Below are 27,655 nucleotides of genomic sequence, written 5' to 3' on the forward strand. Positions count from 1 at the left end.
CATCAGAGGGAGGTAATGAGTTGTGGGGCCTAACAAAGGGAGAGTAATAACGTTGAATACAGCCCAATGCTAAGCAGAGCAGAAATCTGCTGCGTTTTCTTTAAGAGAGTAAACATTAAAAAAGGAACCATCTTATCTGTAGAAGACAGTCATTCCCAGTGGGGGAGATTTCTCTCTGGGATAATTTCCCCTGATAACACAATAAGAGCAAATGCTTATTGAGCGTGTCATTAGGTTGAATGTGTTCTGTTTTTCAGGGGCTTTCTGTTTGGTGGTGGGGGGTGAAGAGTGACTGACCTGTGGGCATCCAGGGGTTGGGCGACGGCCTCTCCTTGGTGTTGGCCTGCTCCCAATCAAAGTGGTCATCCTTACCCTGGCTGTAGCCGCACGCCGTGTAGGGCCTCTCAAAGTTACAGTCACCTGAGGAACACAACAAGACAGGATTTACAACCACACATTCAATAAGGCATACTATGTAAGTAAGAGACAGACGGACAGAAAGACAGATGACAGAGAGACCGACAGACGACAAAGAATACAGGAAAGCTAAGTATAGAAAACGAGTCTTGTAGCTTGTTTTCAGTAACACATAGTACAATAGCATATGGCTGTCCAATGTCATCACAGCCACTACAGGCCAGGCTATCACCTGAACTCTATCACTAAGAGGCTTTGTCAACCCTCCCCCCAACAACATATCCTAGAGCAGAGGTTCAAAGGTCATATCAGGGACTATCAGAGAGTTAGAGGGGATTTCCAACAGGATCACAAGCCTCCATTCCAACACGGTTGGCAATAAAGTACATATGAACCACACTGCAAACAGACCACTAGGCCAAAGACCAAGCCATGTGAATGAGTTAGAGTACCATGTCATACCTACATGTAAGTCATGTGAAGTTACTCTGAAAAACATTCAACTGATACATTACATGGCACATTTGCACGCACAACTCAATACTCTAATATATGGATTTTACATACAGATACGCATCTGATGGGCACAGATACCTTACAAAAAAGGTAGAGGCATGGATCAGAAAACCAGTCAGTATCTGGTGTGACTATCATTTGCCTTGTGCAGCGTGACACATCTCCTTTGCATAGAGTTGACCAGGCTGTTGATTGTGGCATGATGTCCCACTCCTCTTCAGTGGCTGTGAAAAGTTTCTGGACATTGGCGGGAACTGGAACACGCTGGCGTACACATCATTCCAGAGCATCCCAAACATGCTCAATGGTGACATGTCTGCTGAGTATGCAGGCCATAGAAGAACTGGGACATTTTCAGCTTCCAGGAATTGTGTAAAAGATCCTTGTGACATGGGGCCGTGCATTATCATGCTGAAACATGAGGTGATGGCGGATAATGAAATTGCATTTTATTGATGGCAATTTGTTGTGCAATCAAGTTTGTTGTCTGTAGCTTATGCCTGCCTATACCATAACCCCACCGCCACCATGGGGCACTCTTCTCACAACGTTGACATCAGCAAACCGCTCACCCACATGAAGCGGTCTGCCATCTGCCCGGTACAGTTGAAACTGGGATTCATCCGTGAAGAGCACACTTCTCCAGCATGTCAGTGGCCATCGAAGGTGAGCATTTGCCCACTGAAGTCGGTTATAATGCAGAATTGCAGTCAGGTCAAAACCTTGGTGAGGACGACGAACACGCAGAAGAGCTTCTCTGAGACGGTTACTGACAGTTTGTGCAGAAATTCTTTGGTTGCACAAACCCACAGTTTCATCAGCTGTCCAGATGGCTGGTCTCAGGCTGATCCTGCAGATGAAGAAGCCTGATGTGGAGGTCCTGGGCTGGCGTGGTTACACATGGTCTGTGGTTGTGTGGCCAGTTGGACATGATGCCAAATTCTCTAAAACAACGTTGGAGACGGCTTATGGTAGATAAATGAACATTCAATGATCTGCCAAAAGCTCTGTTAGACATTCCTGCATTCAGCATGCCAATTGCAAACTTCTTCAAAACTTGAGAGATCTGTGTCATTGTGTTTTGTGACAAAACTGCACATTTTAGAGTGGCCTTTTACTGTCCCTAGCACAATGAGCACCTGGGTAATGATCATGTGGTTTAATCAGCTTCTTGATATGCCACACCTGTCAGGTGGGTGGATTATCTTGGCAAAATGAGAAGTGCTCACTAACAGGGATGTAAAAAAAAAAAAAAAAAAAAAGCATGCTCAACATTTGTGAGAAATAAGCTTTTTGTGCATATGAAAAATCTCTGGGATCTTTTACACATTCTCATTTACAGCAATGACCTGAGGAATAGTTACAGGGGATGAATGAGCCAATTGGAAGCTGGGGATGAGGGACAGATTAGGAATTTAGCCAGTACACCGGGGTTAACACCCCTACTCTTACGATAAGTGCCATGGGATCTTCACTGACAACAGAGAGTCAGGACACCCATTTAATGTCCCACACGAAAGACAGCACCTTACACAGGGCAATGTCCCCAATTACTGCCCTGGGGAATTGAGATAATATATATATATATATATATATATATTATTATTATTATTTTTTTTTTCAGACCAGAGGTAACATGGAACCAACACTTGACATGTTGCATTTATATTAATTGTTACGTGTAAATATGACTGGATGACAACAATGTTTGTTTCCAACATCAGGGCTGTTTTCCTAAAGAAGTTCAATCTGCTTTGTTTTTTGTTTCCTTGCCACAATACTAACAAGTATTGCGATACTGTTATCATCCCAGCCCTAGAATGAGTATTTTGAAATACATGCCAATACTTTCCAAGGGTATTTCCAAAAACATTCCAATATTCCACTACTTGTCTTGTAATTTTTTTTTAAATAACTGAACTCTTCTTCGAAATGTGTAATTGAGATTTGAAATAGTATTTGATCCCAGGTTTGATCCACACACACAGAAAGCAGCGAGAGAGGTGGAAACAGCATTCAGCTCCAAAGAGATGTAGGATATTCTATTCACCCCTCAAGAAAAAGTAGCTCTTCCCTTCCTCATAGATTAACAAACTCTGGTTAGTCCTATTTTTATAATTACTCAGCGGCGAGGAGCGGTGTTTTTTTTTTTTTATCTCACTCCTCCCGTTATCGGCAGACAGAGTTCCCCAGTGGGCCTTTGCCCCAGATCACGGCGTTTCGGGGGTTAAGATTATGGGGCTGTGATTACAACAAGGAGAAAGTAAACACACAACTCTTTCTTTGGCGGCCGGGGTGGTTCAGCTGCATGGGCGGTTCGCCGGTTTAATATGAAGAGGAGAGAGTCCACAAACCGAAAGGCAACATTCTCGCCACTACTTTGGTTTGGACTATCCTGCCACAGGTAGGCTGATTGATTTGATAGCCTGTGGCAGAATAGTCCTCTGATTGAACTCAGATTACTTTATTCTCCTTCCTAAAATACCTTTTGAAGGGTCATTTTGCACAATTGTGTTTTTGAAACCTTTTCTCTTCAACACTGTCTGCTTCTCATACTGGCCCTGTAATGCATTTCAAAAGAGCCAAGCTCTCTGGTCTCTCTTCCGACAGCAACTAAAGCCTGCTCTCAGATACAGTTGAAGTCGGAAGTTTACATACACCTTAGCCAAATACATTTAAACTCAGTTTTTCACAATTCCTGACATTTAATCCTAGTAAATATTCCCTGTTTTAGGTCAGTTAGGATTACCACTTTATTTTAAGAATGTGAAATGTCAGAATAATTGTAGAGAGAATGATGTATTTCAGCTTTTATTTCCTTCATCACATTCCCAGTGGGTCAGAAGTTTACATACACTCAATTAGTATTTGGTAGCATTGCCTTTACATTGTTTAACTTGGGTCAAACATTTTGGGTAGCCTTCCACAAGCTTCCCACAATAAGTTGGGTGAATTGTGGCCCATTCCTCCTGACAGAGCTGGTGTAACTGAGTCTGGTTTGTAGGCCTCCTTGCTCGCACACGCATTTTCAGTTCTGCCCACAAATGTTCTATAGGATTGAGGTCAGGGCTTTGTGATGGCAACTCCAATACCTTTACTTTGTTGTCCTTAAGCCATTTTGCCACAACTTTGGAAGTATGCTTGGGGTCATTATCCATTTGGAAGACCCATTTGCGACCAAGCTTTAACTTCCTGATTGATGTCTTGAGATGTTGCTTCAATATATCCACATAATTTTCCCTCATGATGCCATCTATGTTGTGAAGAGCAGTAAAGCACCCACACAACATGATGCTGCCTCCCCCGTGCTTCACGGTTGGGATGGTGTTCTTCGGCTTGCAAGCCTCCCCCTTTTTCCTCCAAACAGTTTTATTTTTGTTTCATCAGACCAGAGGACATTTCTCCAAAAAGTATGATCTTAGTCCCCATGTGCAGTTGCAAACCATAGTCTGGCTTTTTTATGGCAGTTTTGGAGCAGTGGCTTCTTCCTTGCTGAGCGGCCTTTCAGGTTATTTTTTTATTTTACCTTTATTTAACCAGGTAGGCTAGTTGAGAACAAGTTCTTATGTCGATATAGGACTCGTTTTACTGTGGATATAGATACTTTTGCACCGGTTTCCTCCAGCATCTTCACAAGGTCCTTTGCTGTTGTTCTGGGATTGATTTGCACTTTTCTCACCAAAGTACGTTCATCTCTAGGAGACAGAACGCGTCTCCTTCCTGAGCAGTATGACGGCTGCGTGGTCACATGGTGTTTATACTTGCATACTATTGTTTGTACAGATGAACGTGGTACCTTCAGGCGTTTTGAAATTGCTCCCAATTATGAACCAGACTTGTGGAGGTCTACAATTTGTTTTCTGAGGTCTTGGCTGATTTCTTTTGATTTTCCCATGGATGTCAAGCAAAGAGGCACTGAGTTTGAAAGTAGGCCTTGAAATATATCCACAAGTACACCTCCAATTGACTTAAATGATGTCATGGCTTTAGAAGCGTGTGATAGGCTAATTGACATCATTTGAGTCAATTGGATTTGAGTCAATTTTCTGGAATTTTCAAAGCTGTTTAAAAGGCACAGATAACTTAGTGTATGTAAACTTCTGACCCACTGGAATTGTGATACAGTGAATTATAAGTGAAATAATCTGCCTGTAAACAATTGTTGGAAAAATTACTTGTGTCATGCACAAAGTAGATGTCCTAGCCGACTTGCCAAAACTATAGTTTGTTAACAAGAAATTTGTGGAGTGGTTGAAAAACAAGTTTTAATGACTCCAACCTAAGTGTATGTAAACTTCCAACTTCAACTGTACAAGGGATCCTATAATACAGTATGTGTCCAGGACCCTGCTTTGACTGGGCTTGACAAAGACCAGACCTCCCTGGTGGATTGTTCTTGGGTCCCTGCTATTTGCTTTGACATCGCCATGAGGTCTTGGGGCATACATTCATTGGTCTCAGACTGTAGGTCTTGGCATTGTATTGCCAATAGCAGCACTACTGAGGCTCTGCTGACTTCAATGAACATAGTGGATCTCCTACACAATTTAACTCTAATTAGCCCAATCACCTCCTACTTTGTGTAGCCATCCCCAGATTGCATTCCATGCAATTAAGCACACACACAAACAAAACAGAAGGCAGAGGAATGTACAGACCAACATACACTCACACACACACATCCCCTCTGCTCTCCCCTTCAGTGACTCTCCAGAGCCATAAATCTAAACTATGTAGACAGCCAGTTTAAATGATGCCTGGGCAAAGGAGCGAGCAATGCTTTAGTGAGACGTTGGGGTGTACATGAAAGAGTCTGACGGGCCTCAGAGGACAACTGTTTCCCTCATTCCGCCATCCTCTTCGATCAATAACGCTTCTTCCCTGTCATCTTTTCGGCCTTTCAAGAAAAAATAAAACAAGCAAACAGACTAAAGCTACATTAAAGCTGCTACCAGATTTATGTGGTAAATATTTCAGATGATTCCTGTGTGAGAGGCTCCATTGGTCTTTATAGTCAGACGTTGTGCATTTTTAAAACTCCATCCGTCTTTTCACGGCAATGAGCCACCGGCCACAATCAATAATCCTCCTCACGATGGTACCCATTCCTCCGTAACACATTAAAGCTTTGGCTTGAAAGCGCTTTTATTGTTGGACCGGCTACCACTCCAGTAGTTATTCTTGAACATGGGATATGTGCTGCACTTTGCTCTTTTTCATACTTCTGGAAATTTGACGTGTATGTGTGTCTGACTAAAACTGCAACTTTTGTTGCTGATCCTGCATTTCAAAGTAGTTCCATATATAAAAAAATAGAAAAGCTGCCCAAACAAGCTAAAGCAAACTCAAATTGTGATGTCCATCACACAGAAAAACAACAAAATGGCCGTCCTTGATGAGGAGTCATACCCATAAACTGAAAGCCCATCTGTTCAATTCAACAGTGCAAGACCTGAGCAGATGTGGTTTGCAACCATCCCCTATCCTAGCAAATCAAATGTATTTATAAAGCCCTTTTTACATCAGCAGATGTCACAACGTGCTGTACAGAAACCCAGCCTAGAACACCAAACAGCAAGCAATGCAGGTGCACACAGCAGCTCCTGTTCCACCCCAAACAGGTTCATATATAACAGGTCATTTGACATAAACTTGTAGAAATAATACCAACCCTCAATCCCAGCTGGACAATTACATGGCCTCTAACATCAAAGTCCTCTCTGGTTAGGGAACCCCCAGAGTGTGCATTTGGGCTTGGTGGGGCACTGGTGGCCTGTTCCTGTCTTTATGAGCGTCTTGTCTACCCCTCAGCCCCAAGAGAACACCAGGCACAAAAGCAATCTCAGGCAATTTAAAACCTGATGCCTGCTATCTCACTCTCCCCAGCTGCACCACCAATGTGAGCCTGGGCATTGAGAACCCTGCTACTAAGCCCGTTTGGGATGGATGGGCCTATACCAGCCCAGGCTTCATTTTCCTTTTTGTTTATCAGGAGGGACCCAGCCAGGTGTCGAGGAGCCTTCTTAGCTGTCAGAATAGGCTGTCTGAGGAGAATGCCTGTTTAGTTTGGGAGGCCTTTAGAAAGGCTTTTAAAAGGCTGTCAATCTTCATGTCATCATCAGTGGCAGAACGCTATTCTCTTGCTTTCTCCCTCATGCTCTCATTCTAGAGGAAAAACAAAAAAGTAGGAGGCAGGGAGATTTCCCTGGTTAATGGCCTCCATTGGGGAGATGCTTATCAGGCCGTGTATTGCCCCAGCTTGCTCCGGCTCCAGATAGCAGCCTTTGCACCACACGTTTCCCCTTAACACCTTGCAATTATGTGCTCTGGCGTGGAATCAGAGCGTTACAAATGGTATACGGGCCCGAGGCACTGAACTGCACTGGGCCCTGCGGTACAGCCAGGCTGTGAGCCAAGGTCCCAATATATTGCAGAGGCTCTGTTGAAATCACAGATCAACAACAGGTCTTTAATGGACAGAGGAGGGAAGGGAGGGGAGGGAAGGAGGGCGAGGGAAGGAAAGGGGGACAAGGTAAAGGGCGAGGGAAGGGTGAGGGAGGGAGGGGAAAGGAAGGAAAGGAGGAGAAAGAAAGAAAAGGAGGGCGAGGGAGGGAAAGAAAAGGGGGGGTGAGGGAGGGAAAGGAAAGGGGGGACAAGGGAGGGAGGGGAAAGGAAGGAAATGAGGGAGGGGAAGAAAAGGGGGGGTGAGGGAGGGAAAGGGGGGGTGAGGGAGGGAAAGGAAAGGGGGGACAAGGGAGGGAGGGAAAAGGAAAGGAAAGGCGGTCAAGGGAGGGAGAGGGAGAGGAAGGAAAGGAGGGCGAGGGAGGGAGGGAGGGAGGGAAGGAAGGAAGGAAAGGAGGGAGGGGAAGGAAAGGAGGGCGAGGGAGGGATGGAGGGCGAGGGAGGGGAGCGAGAGAGGGAGGGAGGGAAGGAAGGAAAGGAGGGAGGGGAAGGAAGAAAAGGAGGGCAAGGGAGGGAAGGAAAGGAGAGGGAGGGAGGGAAGGAAAGGAGGGAAGGAAAGGAGGGAAGGGGGGGAGGGAAGGGAGGGAGGGAAGGAAGGAAAGGAGGGCGAGGGAGGGAAGGAAAGGCGGGAGGGAGGGATGGAGGGCGAGGGAGGGGGGCGAGAGAGGGAGTGGAAGGAGGGGAGGGAGGGGAAGGAAAGGAGGGTGAGGGAGGGAGGGAGGGCGGGAGGGGAAGGAAAGGAGGGCGAGGGAGGGAGGGGAAGGAAAGGAGGGTGAGGGAGGGAGGGGAGGGAGGGAAGGAAAGGAGGGTGAGGGAGGGAGGGAGGGCGGGAGGGGAAGGAAAGGAGGGAGGGGAGGGAGGGAGGCGAGGGAAAGGAGGGTGAGGGAGGGAGGGAGGGCGGGAGGGGAAGGAAAGGAGGGCGAGGGAGGGAGGGAGGGAGGGCGGGAGGGGAAGGAAAGGAGGGCGAGGGAGGGAGGGGAAGGAAAGGAGGGTGAGGGAGGGAGGGGAGGGAGGGGAAGGAAAGGAGGGCGAGGGAGGGAGGGAGGGCGGGAGGGGAAGGAAAGGAGGGCGAGGGAGGGAGGGGAGGGAGGGGAAGGAAAGGAGGGTGAGGGAGGGAGGGCGGGAGGGGAAGGAAAGGAGGGCGAGGGAGGGAGGGGAAGGAAAGGAGGGTGAGGGAGGGAGGGGAGGGAGGGAAGGAAAGGAGGGGGAGGGAGGGAGGGAAGGAAAGGAGGGTGAGGGAGGGAGGGAGGGCGAGCGAGGGAAGGAGGCATGTCACTTGGTGCCATCTACATTACCTACATCAGCAGAGAGCTGGGAACAACCAGACCGATAGGCCCTCACAGTGTTGGACTTCAACTCAAATAAAACAGACTGCATCCAGGTCTGGGAGATTAGGATAATCCCAAAATAATTTGGGAGAACAACAAAGGAGCGCGATCCCAGAGGGAAAAAGGAATTGCCAGGCTCCGAGTCGACGTCATTCCACCAGCCATACAGTTACACATGCCATACAGGACCGTACCATTTTCTTTCTCAGCCTAAATTACTCTTTAATACATTAAATGAGAATACCATTCTCTTCATTACAGTTTGAGGGAGAACATTTCTGTAGGTTGCATCAGCCACTTTGAAATGTGTGTTCATTAGAGTTCATTGTAATGGTTGTGAATTGATGACGTTATGGCACTCTTCAGTCACTTTCAATGACATCAACTGATTGGCTATTTTGAAAGGGTGTTATTAACTTTAACATGACACATGTGATATGGTTCAGTCTGTGGCTGCTCTAAAGTAATGACAGCTGACAGCTTTTGCATATGAAATCCGTTTCATTGGACTTTGAAACAAATCTGTTTTTCCTCCATTTATTGTGTTCACTCTTGAAATGTGAATACTGGGAACCATTGCTGTTCCACTTCCCTGCAGGTGTGAAACCTCTAAATCTATTCCAACATAAATTCTCTGCATCATCTGCCAGATGTTTTCTGTAAGCCCCGGGAGACTCTCAGACCATATAAATCGCTGAAACATTGACGGGGGTGTGCGGCTAATAACAACTTCATTATTTCTCTATCAATAAGGGTGAGAATCTAGAACGCATTAGGCTGAGAGGTGATCCGCTGTTTAAACACAGGCTCATTGACCCGAACAACAGAAGTAATTAATCATATTATGCTCATATCGAGCTTCTCAAAAGACTCTGGCAAACCCCGGCCAACCATTCACTTTATGCACCAGGGAGGCCACTTGCTCGATATGTCTCCCTCCCCCTCCTCTCACCCACACCTTCTACCTCCCAGCTGGGAGATGCACTTGATCACTCGAGTGGACATCCTACTAATGGAAACATAGCAGTGGCGTACACGACCCAGGAGATGGGACAGAGTCAGAGGGGAAAAGAAGAATCTGGTTTCCACACAGGTAGATGAGTTCTAGCAGCACGCCGTCAACGGCTTTACCCTCTTCCAATGCCCTTTTTGGCCATCTCCAGTCACTGTCCATCCATCCATCCACTTCCTCCGCCCATCCACTTCCTCCACTTCCTCCACCCATCCACTTCCTCCATCCACTTCTTGTTTCAGCAGTCTCCTGCCACGACTTGGGTGCCCGCGGATCAAAGTGGCCGTCAAAAGCGAGCTGTATGGGAATGGGGCACCATGGCAAAAAACAAAAATGTGGGAATGTAGAAGGACCACCCAAGGAGGACCAAAACAGCACCGTCAGGCCTTGGTCTGAAATACCATGAACAAACATAGTAATAGAAGAGACTAAGTGTTTAACATCTGGACTGGACCATTGGCTTCAAATACAGAAGCCATAAACAGATTAAAGAGCAAAACACAGCATCCATGTTTTTACGGAGCAACACAAGCAAACTTCCTCTGCGCCTCAGTGAGACTGTTAAACAACACAGGGGCCGTGTCATTGAGATAGCAGAAGGGAGACGTGAATAGCGGAGCGACAGGTAAGGGGGAACGTTAAGGAGACATGAGGAATGGCAGGCAGTCTTCCTCCTCTCCCAACCGCCAAATGATGGATGAGATGCCCGGACGACGGTGACATTCTTCTCCCTCCTTCACCGTCTCGGTGTTCCGGGCTCTGTCACTCCCACTCCATTATTATACCAGATCCGTCTGTCTTCGCGGCTGCGACGTCGCTCAATTAGGACGAGTCTCAACATGAAGACTAACTGAGACAACGATGATGATTGCAGACAGTGAGACGAGGGAGGTGATGTTGCAAGCACGTGCATGTAGACACTGACAGAGTAGCAAACATTGTCACATGTTAGTTCATGAATGCAAAGTGACACAGCTGTGTGCTGCTGGCCAAGAGTAAGGACAGTGAGTGATTGTGCTATGCAGTGAAACATATTCTAAGCATATTGTAAATTGGGGAAGCGTGGAGCTGCGGAATATCATGTGAAGGCGAACGGCTGTGCTCAGGCTTTGCATGGACAAGAGACAATACATCAAAGGTCCCGTTGCACTAAACGTTACGGCATGCTAGTAGATAACGAGCATGATCCTACTTTTACATTTTGCTGTAAACCATTTATTTCTTTTTAGAATCACCATAATGGGAAACATCCAGTAACTGATACACTATATACACACACAAAAGTATATGGACTCCCCTTCAAAATAGTGGAGTCGGTTATTTGGTAGTTCCAAAAGCTGTATAAAACTGAGCACACAGCCATGCAATCTCCATAAACAAACATTGGCAGTAGAACGGCCCGTACTGAAGAACTCATTGACTTTCAATGTGGCACCGTCATAGGACGCCACCTTTCCAGCAGTCAATTCATCACATTTCTGCCCTGCTAGAGCTGCCCCAGTCAACTGGAAGTTCTGTTATTGTGAAGTGGAAACATCTAAGAGCAACAACGGTTCAGCCACCAAGTGGTTGACCACACAAGCTCACAGAACAGGACCGCATAAAAATTGTCTGTCCTCGGTTGCAATACTCACTACCGAGTTCTGCCTCTTGAAGCCACGTCAGCACAGTTCATCGGGAGCTTCATGAAATGGGTTTCCATGGTCGAGCAGCCGCACACGAGCATAAGATTACAATGCACAATGCCAAGCATCGACTGGAGAGGTGTAAAGCTTGCCGCCATTGGACTCTGGATCAGAGGAAACGCGTTCTCTGGAGTGATAAATCACGCTTCACCACCTGGCAGTCCGACGGACGAATCTGGGTTTGGCAGATGCCAGGAGAACACTACCTGCCCCAATGCATAGTGCCAACTGTAAAGTTTGGTGGAGGAGGAATAATGGTCTGGGGTTGTTGGTTCGGCCAAGGCCCCTTAGTTCCAGTGTCGGGAAAGCTTAACGCTACAGCATACAATTACATTCTAGACAATTCTCTGGGGAAGGTCCTTTCCTGTTTCAGCATGACAATGCCCCCGTGCACAAAGCGAGGGCCATATAGAAATGGTTTGTCGAGATCTGTGTGGAAGAACTTGACTGGCCTGCACAGAGCCCTGACCTCAACCCCATTGAAAACCTTTGGGATGAAATGAAACGCCGACTGCTAGCCAGGCCTACCTCACTAATGCTCTTGTGGCTGAATGAAAACAAGTCCCCACAGCAATGTTCCAACATCTAGTGGAAAGCCTTCCCAGAAGAGTGGAGGCTGTTACAGCAGCAAAGGGGGGGACCAACTGATTTTGGAATGAGATGCTCGATGAACAGGTATCCACATACTTTTGGTCATGTAGTGCATGTGACCTGACAGAAACAAAGGGATGCCAATAGGTCGCTTCCCCTTACATTGTGGGTAATTAGAGCCTCGGGTTTAAATGTGGCATGTGAGTTTACTAGCAGCCCCTGAGTGTGATTGTAAAGTAGATTAGGGAGGGCCTGTAGAACTTCAGAGAGTGAATGAAAACCTGAAATCGTGTTTGAGCCATAACAGCCATGCCAGGAGCCAACGGTGACCTTCTGTGCTCTGTGTGAGACAGAGATTGGGTAAATAAGTGCGGGAGTGATCAATGTAAGTATTTTGACAATGAGTTTGGCTGTGTAGGTGATAAATATCTGAAGGATGAGCAGAGTAGGGTGAGGAAAACATACTTCTCAAATCCCAGTATTACACAAAACCTCCACAAGCTGTACTTCAGGGAGGTCGAACCGCTGTTAGTTATGTTGGAGAAGGGGTGTGCTTGGTCTCCCATAGTGGCTCGTCGGTCCGACATGGACCACTTGGATGCAGCCCAGTTAGATAGGGCACACACGCCTTACTTGGTGCATATTGCTGAGACCCTGTGAAGCGCTGCAGACAGAAATATTCAGAAGGGGCAGGCTCCATAGAGCTGCTTTGATCCTCCGTTACTCCCACACGAAGAGACAAAGAGAGAGAGTAGGAGACATGACGAAAGTATCAATTCCATCAAACTCGCAGATGTGTGACGTGTAAGTATTTCTTAAATGGGGGTTTTGGTCTGTGACTCCCATGGAAAAGGAGCCTAATTAATGAAAGAACAATAAATCCTGTTCCTAGCCACGGCTCATTCATCCCGGACTTCATCTGTAAGCAGAGCCTGGAGATAAGACTGAGGGGACTTTCTCTTGCTCAGCTCCCTCGCTCTTTTCCTCTACTCTACTCCCACCCCACCCCCCCACCCACACATTCTGCACAACCAACGCACTTGGTGCCAGTTCAGTGACCTCTTTAAATGGACAGATTCCTCAGTGTAAGAGTGCGCTGTGCTGAACTTGAGTTCCCTACTTGCTGATCCCTCACTATTTGTACTGAGTCGAAGGGGAAGGCGCTCAACTCCCACATGGTTTGCTTTACTCGCAGTCATTCGTAACAGGAGGAATGCACAGCAAACTCCATTTCCGCATTCCTGACAGATGCGGTTTACAGAGGAATCATTTAAAAACACTCAGATGCATATTTTCAAGATGACAAGAGGATTTGATCATTCCAAAGAGGAAATGAGATGCACGTATGAATGCCACCGTCTCCATTTGGGGCCGAACATGTTTTCTAATTATGCATTGATCTACCGTGCGGCATTTGTCTTGTTTTCCGTGGGTTTGAATGTTTTCACCACTTCTCTCCAGTAGTAGTACTATTACGTGAAAAACTCTGGGGGGTTTACTGTGTTATTGTAGCAGTTTAGAAACTCAATTTATTTAAAGCTTTGAAGTAATTTTTCTATTAAAGAACACTTAAGATACTTAACCCTTAACCCTTCAAATAAAAACTATTTTTCAATGAAAGACCTTGAATAATTGATATTACAAGGGGTCAATTCAACAGACCGCATATTCAGGCTACCAAAATTCATTCAAACTAAACCCACTTATGTGAAACTGTCAGAGTAGAGTTTTGAATTGGATACATATTGGCTAGTGATTGGATGCAGCTGCTACTAAGAAGCAGAGGATACTTCCATGGATGAATCATTCAAGGAGTCGCCTTGCCTTTTGTCCCCGATTTTACTGAAGGTACTGTAGGCTGTGTGTTTATAGACCCAGCCGAGAGCTTCTAATAAACCCCCCAACAACAAAGGAAGAAAACAACAGATCAGCAGCAGACCCACCACTACAAACTGCAGGCTGAACAAGAGCTTGGCAGATGCATCCACAGTTGTATTCCAGATGCTCTCGTCGTTTCTCTGTCACAAACTAAAGCAACACGTACCACCAACGCCGCCCCGCTACACCAGCGCACCCCCTGCCGCCCTGGGGCTGACAGCGAGGCATGATGGGTATATTTTTGGGTCTGAACTAATTCACTAAAAACTGCCACAGTTCAATATTGCAGAGGCTTGAAAGGTGATTTAAACCCAGCCCGTTCCCATTCGATTAGCCTGCGGGCGAACGGGTTGCGCTGGGGTGGTGGCCAGCCAGGGGCACACCGTTCATTGAAAAGATAGCCTCTCCATGTGATGGAGGGGTAGGGGGGACAGCACCTCACTGACATGCCCCCTGTTTAACATCTCGTTTAAACAGGCCCTCCCTCAGCTCACATCCTCACTGCTCCAGCCGCCCAAACGAGCCTTTTTTTTGTCAACAACATAGCAAACCACAGAGAAAGAGAGAGCGATGGAAAGACAGTGAGGGAAAGGTCCTCTTGCTGAAGCCGCATTAAAACATCTGTCTGCCTCGTTCCCAGGGCCTAATTTGTCCAAACCTAGGAGGTTAACGTGCCAACAGTTACTCCCAGGAATATGCCTCTCCAGAAGGGAGGAACATTGTGTTTGATCTCACAAATCAGTGAAGTAAACAACAACATTAAAGGCCTTTGTTGTTTGGAGAGAGAAAAGATAGAGCACACTTATGTAAGAGCCTGAGAATACTTCCAGGTTGAATAAGTAAGGAGGCCTGCTGTTAAGCCAGATAGTAAAATTGGCCCAAAGTACTGTAGTAACATTCTGCAAATTGTAAAAACCTGGATAAAATTACTCTCAAAAGTATATCGCATCCTTAAATATTTCCCTTAAGACATTCACCTAAATTAAGTCCATGCATCTACTTGCAGCATAACTCAGTTTGACACGGCACATTTGTACATCGAACGCTCAACAAAAAGTACAATATGACTACAGCGTGAATTTTCTGAGGAGGAGCCCTCTGAAAGACCACGTCAGTGAAACCTCCCAAAGTAAAATTTAAGGTGATAAAACTCTGTATGGACTGGCCAGTTGCCAGATGAACCCTAGAAAAATAGCATGGAGAGGCCTGATATCAATGGCCAGAGGCCTTTTGGCCATACCACACACAGAATAAACAGGAACTTAACATGACATTAGTCATCCACTGGGCCTCCATCTTCTATCAATGTTTTCACAAGGCAACCTTCAAAATGACTCTTTATTGTGGCCTCATTCACTTTTTCCATATTGTTCTCAGTTGGATGCGTGGACAGCTGTGGTCAGAGAGAGAGACTAAGGTGGAATGTCTGGTGTTCTCCTCTTGGTCAGGCTCTATGAGGCCTGGCTGGGTCTATCTCTGTGTATAGAGATCTGCACGCACAGTCCTGGCCCTGTAGCTCCCTTCCAAACATGGACTCTATTAAAGCAATGGCAGATCGCCTGGGTGTGGTTAGGCCTCTCCTCTCCCTCCCTCTCCATTCACATGAAACGCAATTCACCAATAAAACTAAAAAGGTACATGCATACAATGTTCCCTCAAAATGTTTTCGTCACTGAGCAAATCTATGGTCTTCTGAGTGCAAACTTGAACGTTGTGAAGATTCTGTGCAACTTCCGGTGCATGTTTACTGTGAACACTGAGGCTGTACCCGCTTTAAGTTACAGTTTTACTGTGGCCATGTAGGCTACTGTGGCTATTTGATCATAATGGAGGCCTACCAGAGTGGCTTACCATGAAAAACAATGGAGAAAATTAATCCCATAACATTTTAACATGGAAATAGCCATTCTGTCATTCAGCCTACAGTAGCAGCCAATGTGTGGTGTTCAATGTAGGCCTACATTCCATGCGACTTTTGAAACTAATATGATAATTCATCATTCATACCATTATTACAGAGAATCACAAATTATGCTACCCTCTGCCTATTGGCTACTTAGCTTATTCAAGTCTGTCTCAAAATACAACACTTCCCCTTTAAGACAAAAAAAAAGATCTTTACCCAACTCACTTTTCAAAGATGTCTAGAAATGCATGTTTTGTGCTCTTGTAGGAAGCAATCCCTCCCTTATCTATAACAGGGCTAATAACTCACTAACTAGCAAAGGATTTGAACATATGTACACGCGTCGCTACATGCAGCTCTCGCTTTGATCTACTCATGACCGGTCATGCTGTAAACACAGTCCAGTTCAAAGCGCATGGCACAGATCCATATATGGCAATGGTCTATTTGCATATAGGCCTACTACAGCTCTGATTGGTTATGGCGCACCAGTCAATGTAGAGTAGTCTGTGTAGAATATGGGCCTTGAGTCGTGCCTGTCAATGCAATAGAATCCTATTCCGATGCGTTCTACCTACAACAAAATCTCTTGCATAGTTCGTTTTACATACAAAGTCTTGCATAGTTCCTTGTGTTTCGGGATGTTGCATTGAAAGTGGCTAATATTGCACTGATTCGATCACAATTCCTACAATAAAGGGAAACGTTCATAGTGTTAACACGGAAAACTCTAGAAAGTTGAATGAAGTTTGCGCAGCTTAGAGGGAACATTGCATACATACGTACTGTACATACATACTGTACATAAAGTTTCTGGCGTTTAGCAACAGGAAATAAAGCAGTAAAGTGTAAATCCCTAATATCCGTCATAATCCTAGCTGCGTGTTGAATTGGCAATAACGGTCGCCGAGGCAGCCTACTCCACAACTTGAAGAATCTGTCAAACCTGAGCGTGAGTCGTCGATGGCATTAACTAATCGCCAAGTAGGAAGAAAAACAGTGTGTGGGGTAAATTCATACGCCAGCAGGGATCAATGAGAAACAATAACAACACAGACAGAACAGCGCATCTGATCACCAATTTACACCTCAGACTAATTTAGCTGGTTATAGTGGTTGCTAGGAGCAGTGTTCTTAAGACAATTTAAAATGGAAATTCCTTGTTAGCTGGGAGATGGCTATCCCCTCCAGACTGATTTTCCTCTGATGAGCCTGAGTGATGTGCTAACAGAGTGCCCTTTGTTCGACGACGGTGAGTGGTGGTCTACTTCTGCATGCTAATAGATTCTCCCTGCTGTCTCATTGCCTCTCTGTGCTCAATCAGAGAGCTAAAGCTCAGGGCAACATCTTTTCTATCCAGGGGGGATTATATAGACGGATTTATGAAGGGAAAAGCAGCTTTCGATAGAAATATCATTATGGCTTCGAGAGCCGTCTTGTAAATTGTTAGATTTGTGAAGTTTAATGTCAGTCAGGCCGAGACAATAGTATCGTTTTTTATCCCGACGGAAAATAACACCACAACCCCATATTCTAGTGAGTAATCCTTTTTATGAGAGACGTAGCTGTCTGGTATATTGTAAACAGATTGGTTTAATGTGCTCAGCATCGTTTTCATAATGTTATAATAGACAGATTAATCCTCATTAAGCCATTAGGAAGCACCAAATAGATTAATACACCAGGCTTTGCATCATCATCATCACACCTGTTATTAATGAGATGTATAATAATGTATTAACGGTAATCAAGGTATATCATGCAAATCAAGTATTAAGAGAAATCTTCAGGCGTTGAAAGATGGTTTAACGGGGAATAGCTACTTCATATTCTGAGTTGGGGTCGGGCCGGGGGTCAGGGTTACACAACTGGGTGGAGGTCACATACAGTTTGTGTTATCTGATCACCAAGGGAACGCAACCGGGACATTCCAGGGTCCTTCTGCAAGCCACAGAAACATACACCACTGCTACAGTGACTATAAACATTTACACAGAACTTAACATGGGCTAATGTTGCATTGTGACAGCGTATTTGGGATAGAGTGGAAAGGGCCATAGGTCGAGTAACTTGAAGAACGGTCACAGTCTTGACTCACAACAGAGTAGACCTATCGGTTTTCTACAACTAGACAAACACTAAGAGAACACTCTTCTTTTTATTCATAACCAGAGACTGAATAACCATCTTAATACCCATCCAATAGTCTAATTAACATTAGTTTATAAGCTATGCAATTATTTATCTGTGCAGAGGCCCCTTGAAACACTCCCCCATTGGATGAGTTCTAGCGCACCCGATGTCACAGGAAGGCCAAAAAGATCAGGGACATCAACCAGCTGAGCCACTGCCTGTTCACCCCGCTATCATCCAGAAGGCGAGGTCAGTACAGGTGCATCAAAGCTGGGACCGAGAGACTGAAAAACAGTTTCTATCTCAAGGCCATCAGACTGTTAAACAGCCATCACTAGCCGGCTACCACCCGGTTACTCAACCCTGCACCTTAGAGACTGCTGCCCTATGTACATATAATCACTGGTCCCTTTAATGTTTACATACTGTTTTACTCACTTCATATGTGTGTATATTGTCACGACTTCCGCCGACGTCGGCCCCTCTCCTTGTTCGGGCGACGTTCGGCGGTCGACGTCACCGGCTTACTAGACACCACCGATCTGTTTCCCTGTTCGTTTTGTTTTGTCTTAATTATACACATCTGTTTATGATTCCCTGATTAGGTTCATTATTTAACCCTCTAGCTTCCCTGTTTGTCTTGTCCGTGATTGTTCATGTTTTGTGGTTGTTGGAGGAGTTTCTCCCAACCCTGTTATTTTGCTGTGGGAGAAGTTTTATTGTGGGTTTTTGAGTAAACGCGTTTTGTTTGCACTCATCCCTGTGTCCTGCGCCTGACTCCGATACTTCTCTAAACGAAAGCGTTACAGAATCACGGACCATTATAATGGAGTCAGCAGGAGCAGCTAGCCCTCCTCTGCCAGTAGAGGAGCGCGTCCAGCAGCACGCGAATGTTACAGAGTCTCGGGACAGCCATGGATCGCATGTTGCAGACCATGGCGAGATGGGAGAGAAGAGGATTTCCCTTCGACCCAGCCACACCACCGCCACCAGCACCTCAACGTACACCCATGCCCACCCATCCGTCGTCAGTATCCAGTGGGATTCGGCTCTCACTCCCGGGAGCGTATGACGGAACAGCTGCCGGGTGCCAGGGGTTCCTACTCCAGTTGGAGCTTTACCTGGCAGCTGTCCAGCCGGCCCCTTCGGGACGCGAGAGAGTGAGCGCCCTCATCTCCTGTCTGACTGGTAAAGCCCTGGAGTGGGCCAACGCCATCTGGAGAAGGGAAGGCCCAACTCTGAATGACTACGAGGACTTCTCCCTCCGCTTTCGGGCAGTATTTGATCATCCACCTGAAGGGAGACCGGCGGGGGAGCGCTTGTTTCATTTAAGAAAGGGGATGAGGAGCGCTCAGGAGTTTGCGCTGGACTTTAGAACTCTAGCGGCGGGCACGGGATGGAATGAGCGGGCCCTGATCGACCACTACAGGTGTAGTTTGCTAGAGGACGTTCGTAGGGAGCTAGCCTGCAGGGACACCACCTTCAACCTGGACCAGCTGGTGGACTTATCTATCCGGCTGGATAACCTGTTGGCCTCCCGCGGACGTCCGGATCGGGGTCCGTTAGTTCCATCCCCCAGCCCCTTAGACCCAACACCTATGGAGTTGGGAGGGGCTGCGACGAGGGGGACAAGAGGGGGGACCATTCCCTGCATTAGCTGTGGCCACAGAGGGCACACTGCTGGTTGGTGCTGGGGAGGTTCTCCAGCAAGTCGAGGTGGTAGGCGGAACACTGGTGGTTCATCTCAGGTGAGTAGGCACACAACTCACCCAGACCCCCCTGTTGCTCACATGTGGTTGTCTATAGGATTTCCGGGGTTTTCCCCGCATTCCCAGCATAAGGCGCTAGTAGATTCCGGCGCAGCTGGGAATTTTATTGATCGGTCCTTGGCCCACAAATTAGGGATTCCTATTGTTCCCGTTGATGTTCCCTTCCCTGTACATGCCCTAGATAGTCGTCCTTTGGGGTCGGGATAATTAGGGAGGTCACAGCTCCCATTGCTATGGTAACGCAGGGGAGTGATGAGGAGAGAATTAGTCTATTTCTGATCGACTCTCCTGTGTTTCCCGTTGTGTTGGGTCTTCCCTGGTTGGCTTCTCATGATCCTACTATTTCGTGGCAACAGAGGGCTCTCAAGGGATGGTCCTGTCAGTGTTCAGGGAGGTGTGTAGGTGTTTCCTTAGGTGCCACTACGGTGGAAAGTCAAAACCAAGTTTCCACCATGCACATTCTCCCTGAATATGCCGATTTGGCAATCGCCTTCTATAAAAAGAAGGCGACTCAATTACCACCCCATCGACCGGGGGGGATTGTGCGATAAATCTCTGGGTGGGCGCTGCACTTCCCAGGAGTCACGTGTATCCTCTGTCACAGGAGGAGACGGCGGCTATGGAGACATAAGTCACCGAATCTCTGGGACAAGGATACATTCGGCCCTCCACTTCACCTGTCTCCTCGAGTTTCTTTTTTGTGAAGAAGAAGGATGGAGGTTTACGCCCGTGCATTGACTAACGAGGTTTGAACCAGATTACGGTAAAATACAGTTACCCGCTGCCTCTCATCGCTAGTATGACAGAGTCATTGCACGGGGCGCGCTTCTTCACAAAATTGGACCTCAGGAGCGCGTACAACCTGGTGCGTATCCGGGGAGGGGATGAGTGGAAGACGGCATTTACAACCACTTTACAACCACTTCACACATCACCCTCTTTTGGTCATCCTGGTATCGGTCGGACGGTGCGCTGCCTTGCGGGGAAGTACTGGTGGCCCACGTTAGCTAAGGACGTGAGGGTTTATGTCTCCTCCTGTTCGGTATGCGCACAGTGCATGGCACCTAGACATCTGCCCAGAGGGAAATTACAACCCCTTCCCGTTCCGCAACGACCGTGGTCACACCTATCGGTGGATTTCGTGATGGATCTTCCCCCGTCACGGGGTAACACCACGATCCTGGTCGTTGTGGATCGGTTTTCTAAGTCCTGCCGTCTCCTTCCTTTGCCCGGTCTCCCTACGGCTCTACAAACTGTGGAGGCCCTGTTCACCCATGTATTTCCGGCACTACGGGGTGCCTGAGGACATAGTGTCTGATCGGGGTCCCCAATTTACGTCTAGAGTCTGGAGGGCGTTTATGGAATGCCTGGGGGTCTGGGTCAGCCTTACCTCAGGTTTCCACTCCGAGAGTAACGGGCAGGTGGAGTCAACCAAGAGGTGGGTAGGTTTCTGCGGTCTTATTGCCAGGACTGGCCGGGGGAGTGGGCGTTGTTTATCCCCTGGGCGGAGATGGCCCAAAACTCCCTACGCCACTCTTCTATTAATCTTACCCCTTTTCAGTGTGTGCTAGGTTATCAGCCGGTCCTGGCACCATGGCATCAGAGCCAGATCGAGGCTCCTGCGGTGGATGAATGGTTTCGGCACTCGGAGGAGACATGGAACGCTGCCCATGTACGTCTGCAATGAGCCATCAGGCAGCAAAAGGCGAGTGCCGACAGCCGACAGTTTATGCACCGGGGGATTGGGTCTGGCTCTCAACCCGAAACCTGCCCCTTCACCTGCCCTGCCGGAAGCTGGGTCCGCGGTTTGTGGGGCCATTCAAAGTCCTGAGGAGACTGAACGAGGTTTGTTATAGGTTACAACTCCGCCCTGATTATCATATTAACCCCTCGTTCCATGCGTCTCTCCTCAGGCCGGTGGTGGCTGATCCGCTCCAGCAGTCTGAGGTGCGGGAGGTTCCTCCGCCCCCTCTGGACATCGAGGGGGCCCCGGCGTACACAGTACAAGCCATTATGGACTCCAGACGTGGAGTGGGAGGGGTACGGCCCGGAGGAGCGAAGCTGGGTACCGGCGGAGGACATCCTGGACCCATCGTTAATCCTGGAGTTTCATCGCTTCCGCCCGGATCGCCCTGCTCCCCATCCTCCGGGTCATCCCTGAGGCCGATGTCGGCGCGCTGCTGGAGCCGCACGTCAAGGTGGGGGGGGGTACTGTCACGACTTGTTCGGGCGACGTTCAGCGGTCGACGTCACCGGCTTACTAGACACCACCGATCTGTTTCCCTGTTCGTTTTGTTTTGTCTTAATTATACACATCTGTTTATGATTCCCTGATTAGGTTCATTATTTAACCCTCTAGCTTCCCTGTTTGTCTTGTCCGTGATTGTTCATGTTTTGTGGTTGTTGGAGGAGTTTCTCCCAACCCTGTTATTTTGCTGTGGGAGAAGTTTTATTGTGGGTTTTTGAGTAAACGCGTTTTGTTTGCACTCATCCCTGTGTCCTGCGCCTGACTCCGATACTTCTTCTAATGAAAGCAGTACATATATACTGTATTCTATTCTACTGTATTTTATTCGTCCTAATATTTATATATTTCTTAACTCCATTCATTTACTTTAGATTTGTGTGTATTGTTAGATATTAACTGCACTGTTGGAGCGAGGAACACAAGTATTTCGCTACACCCGCAATAACATCTGCTAAATAGGTGTATGTGACCAATAACATCTGCTAAATAGGTGTATGTGACCAATAAAATGTGATTTGATTTTAGTGCTTAAAATCGGCCTCTTTTTTTTGTTCTTCAATCCCTCTGATGTCACAGCCCCCTTCAGCTGTTAAACCCCCTCTCCCCTTCCGTGCCCTAACCCCCTATGGGTCACCAGGCAAGGGCCCTAAAGTCCTAAAGTCAGCCCACAGTTGCTCTGAGGTACATACACTGTGCAACTGTAACTGACACCCCAGTCCCCCTCCTCCAAAATCCCCCTTCCCCAATATCCCGGCTCCACTGACGGCCTACCTCCCAGTGACGGACTAGGGATTTCTGAACATTATCCAGCCCTGTGGGAGTTGGAACCCTTCAAACACTCCAGAAATCGTGCCATGGTGGGGGCCTCTGGCAGGAAGCTGCCTTTTGAGGTGGCATGCCTGGGTGATTACTGGAAGGGCTGCGGTGGAGACTCTGCACAGTAGTCTGTGTGTCCGTCTGCCTGTCTAGGGGGAGGCATCCCTTTCCCTCCAATTCCCAGTCCCCTGGCCAAACTAACTGCTCGTCTTTATGCTCTTCAATTAATAGCTATTTTATAAACCAAAGTCAACATTCAGACCTGGGTGTTAAATGGGATTCAACAGTTGAGATGGCATTTAGTTCCGACCAATCAAAATGACTTGGATTTGTATTTGAGTCGGAAGGCTAAAATAAATAAGGTCTCTGCAATGTGTTTAATCCAATCAGGTTGACGAGGGGCAACACTAAGAGAGGCCATAACACAAAACCCAATAGACAGCAGGATGGACACACATCGTGATGAAATTGCTAAAATCAAGATGATAACGCCATCTTCCTCCTCATAGACCTGCTGCTTAGCCAGGGAAATAATAGTCACCAGACCTACAAGGATTCAACCCCTGTGCATTCAAACGTGACAATAGCAGGAAAAAGATGAAATTCAAAATAGACTGCATTTTCTGTCTCGTACAAAATCCAATCAGACTCTTTTAAACGTCAATAGACAAAAGGCTTTGTTGCATTACCATGCACTTTACTCTCCTCTTGTTCCCTTGGATCCTTGGAGGATGCTGTATTTGTTGTTTTCAATAAAGGCAATCTAGAGATAGGATCTGTAAAGATGCTTAGCAATAACAAGTGTCATGGCCACACAAAGGAGCCATTGTTCCGTTGAGTCATTGCAGCGTACGAGTCAAGAACATCAGCACGGCTTTCTGAGGGAAAAGGAGTCTCTGTAGATTTCTATAAAAGCTCATGAAAAAAGTCTGTCTGGAAGAGACAACATGGTCTCATAAGCATGGTGCACCAAAGCCATCCAATTCAGTGGTTCTTTGGTTTCTGACACCCATTGGACCAGGGGAGAGATAGGAAGTGTGTTTCAAATCAAATCAAATTTTATTGTACACATGGTTAGCAGAGGTTAATGCGAGTGTAGAGAAAATGCTTGTGCTTCTAGTTCCGACAGTGCCGTAATATCTAACAGGTAATCTAACAAATTCCCAACAACTACCTAATACAACTACCTAATACACACAAATCTAAAGGGGTGAATGGAAATGTACATATAAATATATGGATGAGCGATGGCCGAGCGGCATAGGCAAGGTGCAATAGATGGTATAAAATACAATATATACATTGGATATGAGTTATGGAAGATATGTAAACATTAAAGTGGCATTATTTGAAGTGGCATTGTTTAAAGTGACTGGTGATCCATTTATTAAAGTGGCTAATGTTTTGAGTCTGTGTGTAGGCAGCAGCCTCTCTGTGTTAGTGATGGCTGTTTAGCAGTCTGATGGCCTTGAGATAGAAGCTGTTTTTCAGTCTCTCGGTCCAAGCTTTGATGCACCTGTAATGACCTCGCCTTCTGGATGATAGCGGTGTGAACAGGCAGTGGCTCGGGTGGTTGTTGTCCTTGATGATCTTTTTGGCCATTCTGTGACATCGGGTGGTGTAGGTGTCCTGGAGGGCAGGTAGTTTGCCCTCGGTGATGCGTTGTGCAGACCTCACCACCCTCTGGAGAGCCTTGCGGTTGAGGGCGGTGCAGTTGCCGTACCAGGCTGTGATACAGCCCGAAAGGATTCTGTCGATTGCGCTTCTGTAAAAGTTTGGTATGTCAACAAAGCAAAGGAGATGATCGTGGACTTTAGGAAACGGCGGACAGAGCACCCCCCTATCCACATCGACGGGACAATAGTGGAGAAGGTGGAAAGTTTAAAGTTCCTCGGCGTACATATCACGGACAAACTGAAATGGTCCACTCAGACAGACAGCGCCTCTTCAACCTCAGGAGGCTGAAGAAATTTGGCTTGTCACCCAAAACCCTGACAAACTTTTACAGATGCACAATTGAGAGCATCCTGTCGGGCTGTATCCCCGCCAGGTACGGCAACTGCACCGCCCTCAAACGCAGGGCTCTCCAGAGGGTGGTGAGGTCTGCCCAACAAATTACCGGGGGCAAACTACCTGCCCTCCAGGACACCTACACCACCAGATGTCACAGAATGGCCAAAAAGATCATCAAGGACAACCACCCGAGCCACTGCCTGTTCACCCTGCTATCATCCAGAAGGCGAGGTTACTACAGGTGCATCAAAGCTGGGACCGAGAGACTGAAAAACAGCTTCTATCTCAAGGCCATCAGACTGTTAAACAGCCATCACTTGCACAGAGAGGCTGCTGCCTACATACAGACTTGAAATCATTGGACACTTTAATAATGTTTAAATATCTTGCATTTCTCATCTCATATGTATATACTGTATCTTAGTCTATGCCGCTCTGACGTTGCTCGTCCATATATTTATATATTCTTATTCCATTCCTTTACTTAGATTTGTGTGTATTAGATATCTGTTGTGGAATTGTTAGATTTACTTGTTAGATATTGTTGCACTGTCGGAACTAGAAGCACAAGCATTTCACTACACTCACAATAACATCTGCTAAACACGTGTATGTGACCAATAAAATTTGTTTTGACATAACTAGGGTTGTAAAATGGCAGCAACTTTCCCAAAGTTCCAGGGTTTTCATCAATCCCGGCTGGAGGATACCCTTGGTGGAATCCCTCCATTGAAACACTTGGGAACTTTGTAAACGTTTCTTGAATTTGAAACCCTTCAGATAAGTTCACACACGTTACTGTGTTCCACAGCCTCCCTATTCACACAGGAAATCATTGGGCATTCCAGAGACAACAACAAGAATGGCCACAGCAGGCTCCTCTCTGTGCAGATTGCCAGGTGGTGCCCTGCTCCAGCGTCACGCTAATTTCCTTGAACCGCTTTCATCACGTCGCCTCTCGAAACATGCCTGCTAGTCATCAGGTCATTTCTGGTCTTTATTCCCGATGTGCCCTCAGGGACTGAAACTCCCCCCCCCTCTTCATCCCTCCTTCCCATGCCTGCTCCCTGGTGATACTGGGCTGGGGGAGAGTGGGAATGAAGGGAGGGAGGAAAAGGAAGAGCCTGGTGCAACGGAGCGGAAAACTGTGAGCTTGACAACAGGGGCCACGTCATGAGAGTTTATCCAACAAACCAGACAGGGACGGACCCACTGGCCCTCCAACGCTTAACACGACAAAAGAAAACAGCTTCATATTTCAAATTGTGATGGGTCGGGGGGGGTCGGGGCTAACACTTCGTACAATGTCTGTCTGTAATTTATGATTCATTATCCACAATAAAACAGTAAAAACAAGAATTTAATTACAAAACAATACAAATAAAACACTGATGGTCACTAAATCATATGCTACTGCTGGGAAGCAAGTAAACATAACGTCAATGAAACCTACAGAAAGAATATGGAGATGTGAAATCATCTGTAAATCATTGTAAACAGGACAAAGAGCCAATGCTATGACTTCAAGATCCAGAGCTGCTCCTCTACAGAGATAATAAATGGAAGATATTCACAGCAGGGAGCGCGGGGGACACTTAAGAACATCCAACACGGGAGCGAGTCATGAGATGAAAATGTACGAGGCATGTTTTCTGAATAATCAAGGCTTCGACAGGAGTCATCGAGTCAGGATTACATTTGCCCTAATCCCAATGATCTTTAAGGAAAAGCATGAATTTCACTTGAAGATTTGTGTTTTCATTTGTGGGCCCATCTGTGGCGCCAGCCTGTTCAGAGGCACGCTCTGTAAACCATAAATCTGTGTATTTACTTTAATCTTCATTATTACGATATTCCTCTGAGACAATCTCCGCATCACAGATTGTCTGGACTCTGAAGGCACAACATAAAGGAAGGAAACCACTGCGTTTCCTCAACAAAAGTAAATGTGGGGACAGATATGCACACACACACACACCATTACAGGGTCATTACACCCCCCCAGTCGATTTGTTGACACTCCATACATACCACTACACAGTGACCAATTACAGTACAAGGCTCCAATTACCATTAGCTGATTCCCATGCGATTAGATCACCCTCATGTCGGATAGCTTTCTTTCCAGCGGGGGTGCGGCTCATGAGCCCAAGAGGGTGCCAACGCATCTCCATATGCATGGCACCAGTGAGACATAATTGCATTATTTCAGGAGTAGCGGGCAGAAATAACAAGGGACCCTTTTCTAATTAGCCGAGGCCACGTAGCTGTAGCGCGAGCCGAGTGTCGGCCGGCGGTGACAGCTGATTGACTGTGACACGCCGCAGGCCCCGTGACACACGTCCCCCACGGCAGCGAGTGGCATCCTGGGTGAGCTAGCTGCAAGAAAGAGCGAGAGCTAGAGGGGGGAGCGAGAGCAAGAGGGGGGAGAGAGAGAGAGAGAGCGAGAGGGCGGAGAGCGGGCGAGAGGGGGGAGAGCGAGAGAGGGCGAGAGGGGGGAGAGCGAGAGAGGGCGAGAGGGGGGAGAGAGAGAGAGCGAGAGGGCGGAGAGAGAGAGAGAGAGCGAGAGGGCGGAGAGCGGGCGAGAGGGGGGAGAGAGAGAGAGGGCGAGAGGGGGAGAGAGAGAGGGCGAGAGGGGGGAGAGGGAGAGAGAGCGCGAGGGCAAGAGGGAGAGAGAGAGAGAGCGCGAGCGCAAGAGGGCGGAGAGAGAGAGCGCGAGGGCAAGAGGGCGGAGAGAGAGAGCGCGAGGGCAAGAGGGCGGAGAGAGAGAGCGCGAGGGCAAGAGGGCGGAGAGAGAGAGCGCGAGGGCAAGAGGGCGGAGAGAGAGAGCGCGAGGGCAAGAGGGCGGAGAGAGAGAGCGCGAGGGCAAGAGGGCGGAGAG

General features: G+C 47.3%; 1 protein-coding gene across 12 annotated transcripts in view; it reads right to left on the reverse strand.

Moving 5' to 3' along the window:
• Positions 1 to 27,655, reverse strand: part of LOC106579657 (receptor-type tyrosine-protein phosphatase mu) — a 285,182-nt gene that overhangs the window by 224,118 nt on the left and 33,409 nt on the right. For all 12 annotated transcript variants that reach the window (XM_014159782.2, XM_014159788.2, XM_045702733.1 and 9 more), the window contains exon 2: positions 298 to 420. In XM_014159782.2, the coding sequence (XP_014015257.1) occupies positions 298 to 420 (123 nt within the window). The remainder of the gene's footprint in view (positions 1 to 297; positions 421 to 27,655) is intronic.

Source organism: Salmo salar, chromosome ssa19 (assembly GCF_905237065.1).
Source record: "Salmo salar chromosome ssa19, Ssal_v3.1, whole genome shotgun sequence".
NCBI classification, from domain to species: Eukaryota; Metazoa; Chordata; class Actinopteri; order Salmoniformes; family Salmonidae; genus Salmo; species Salmo salar.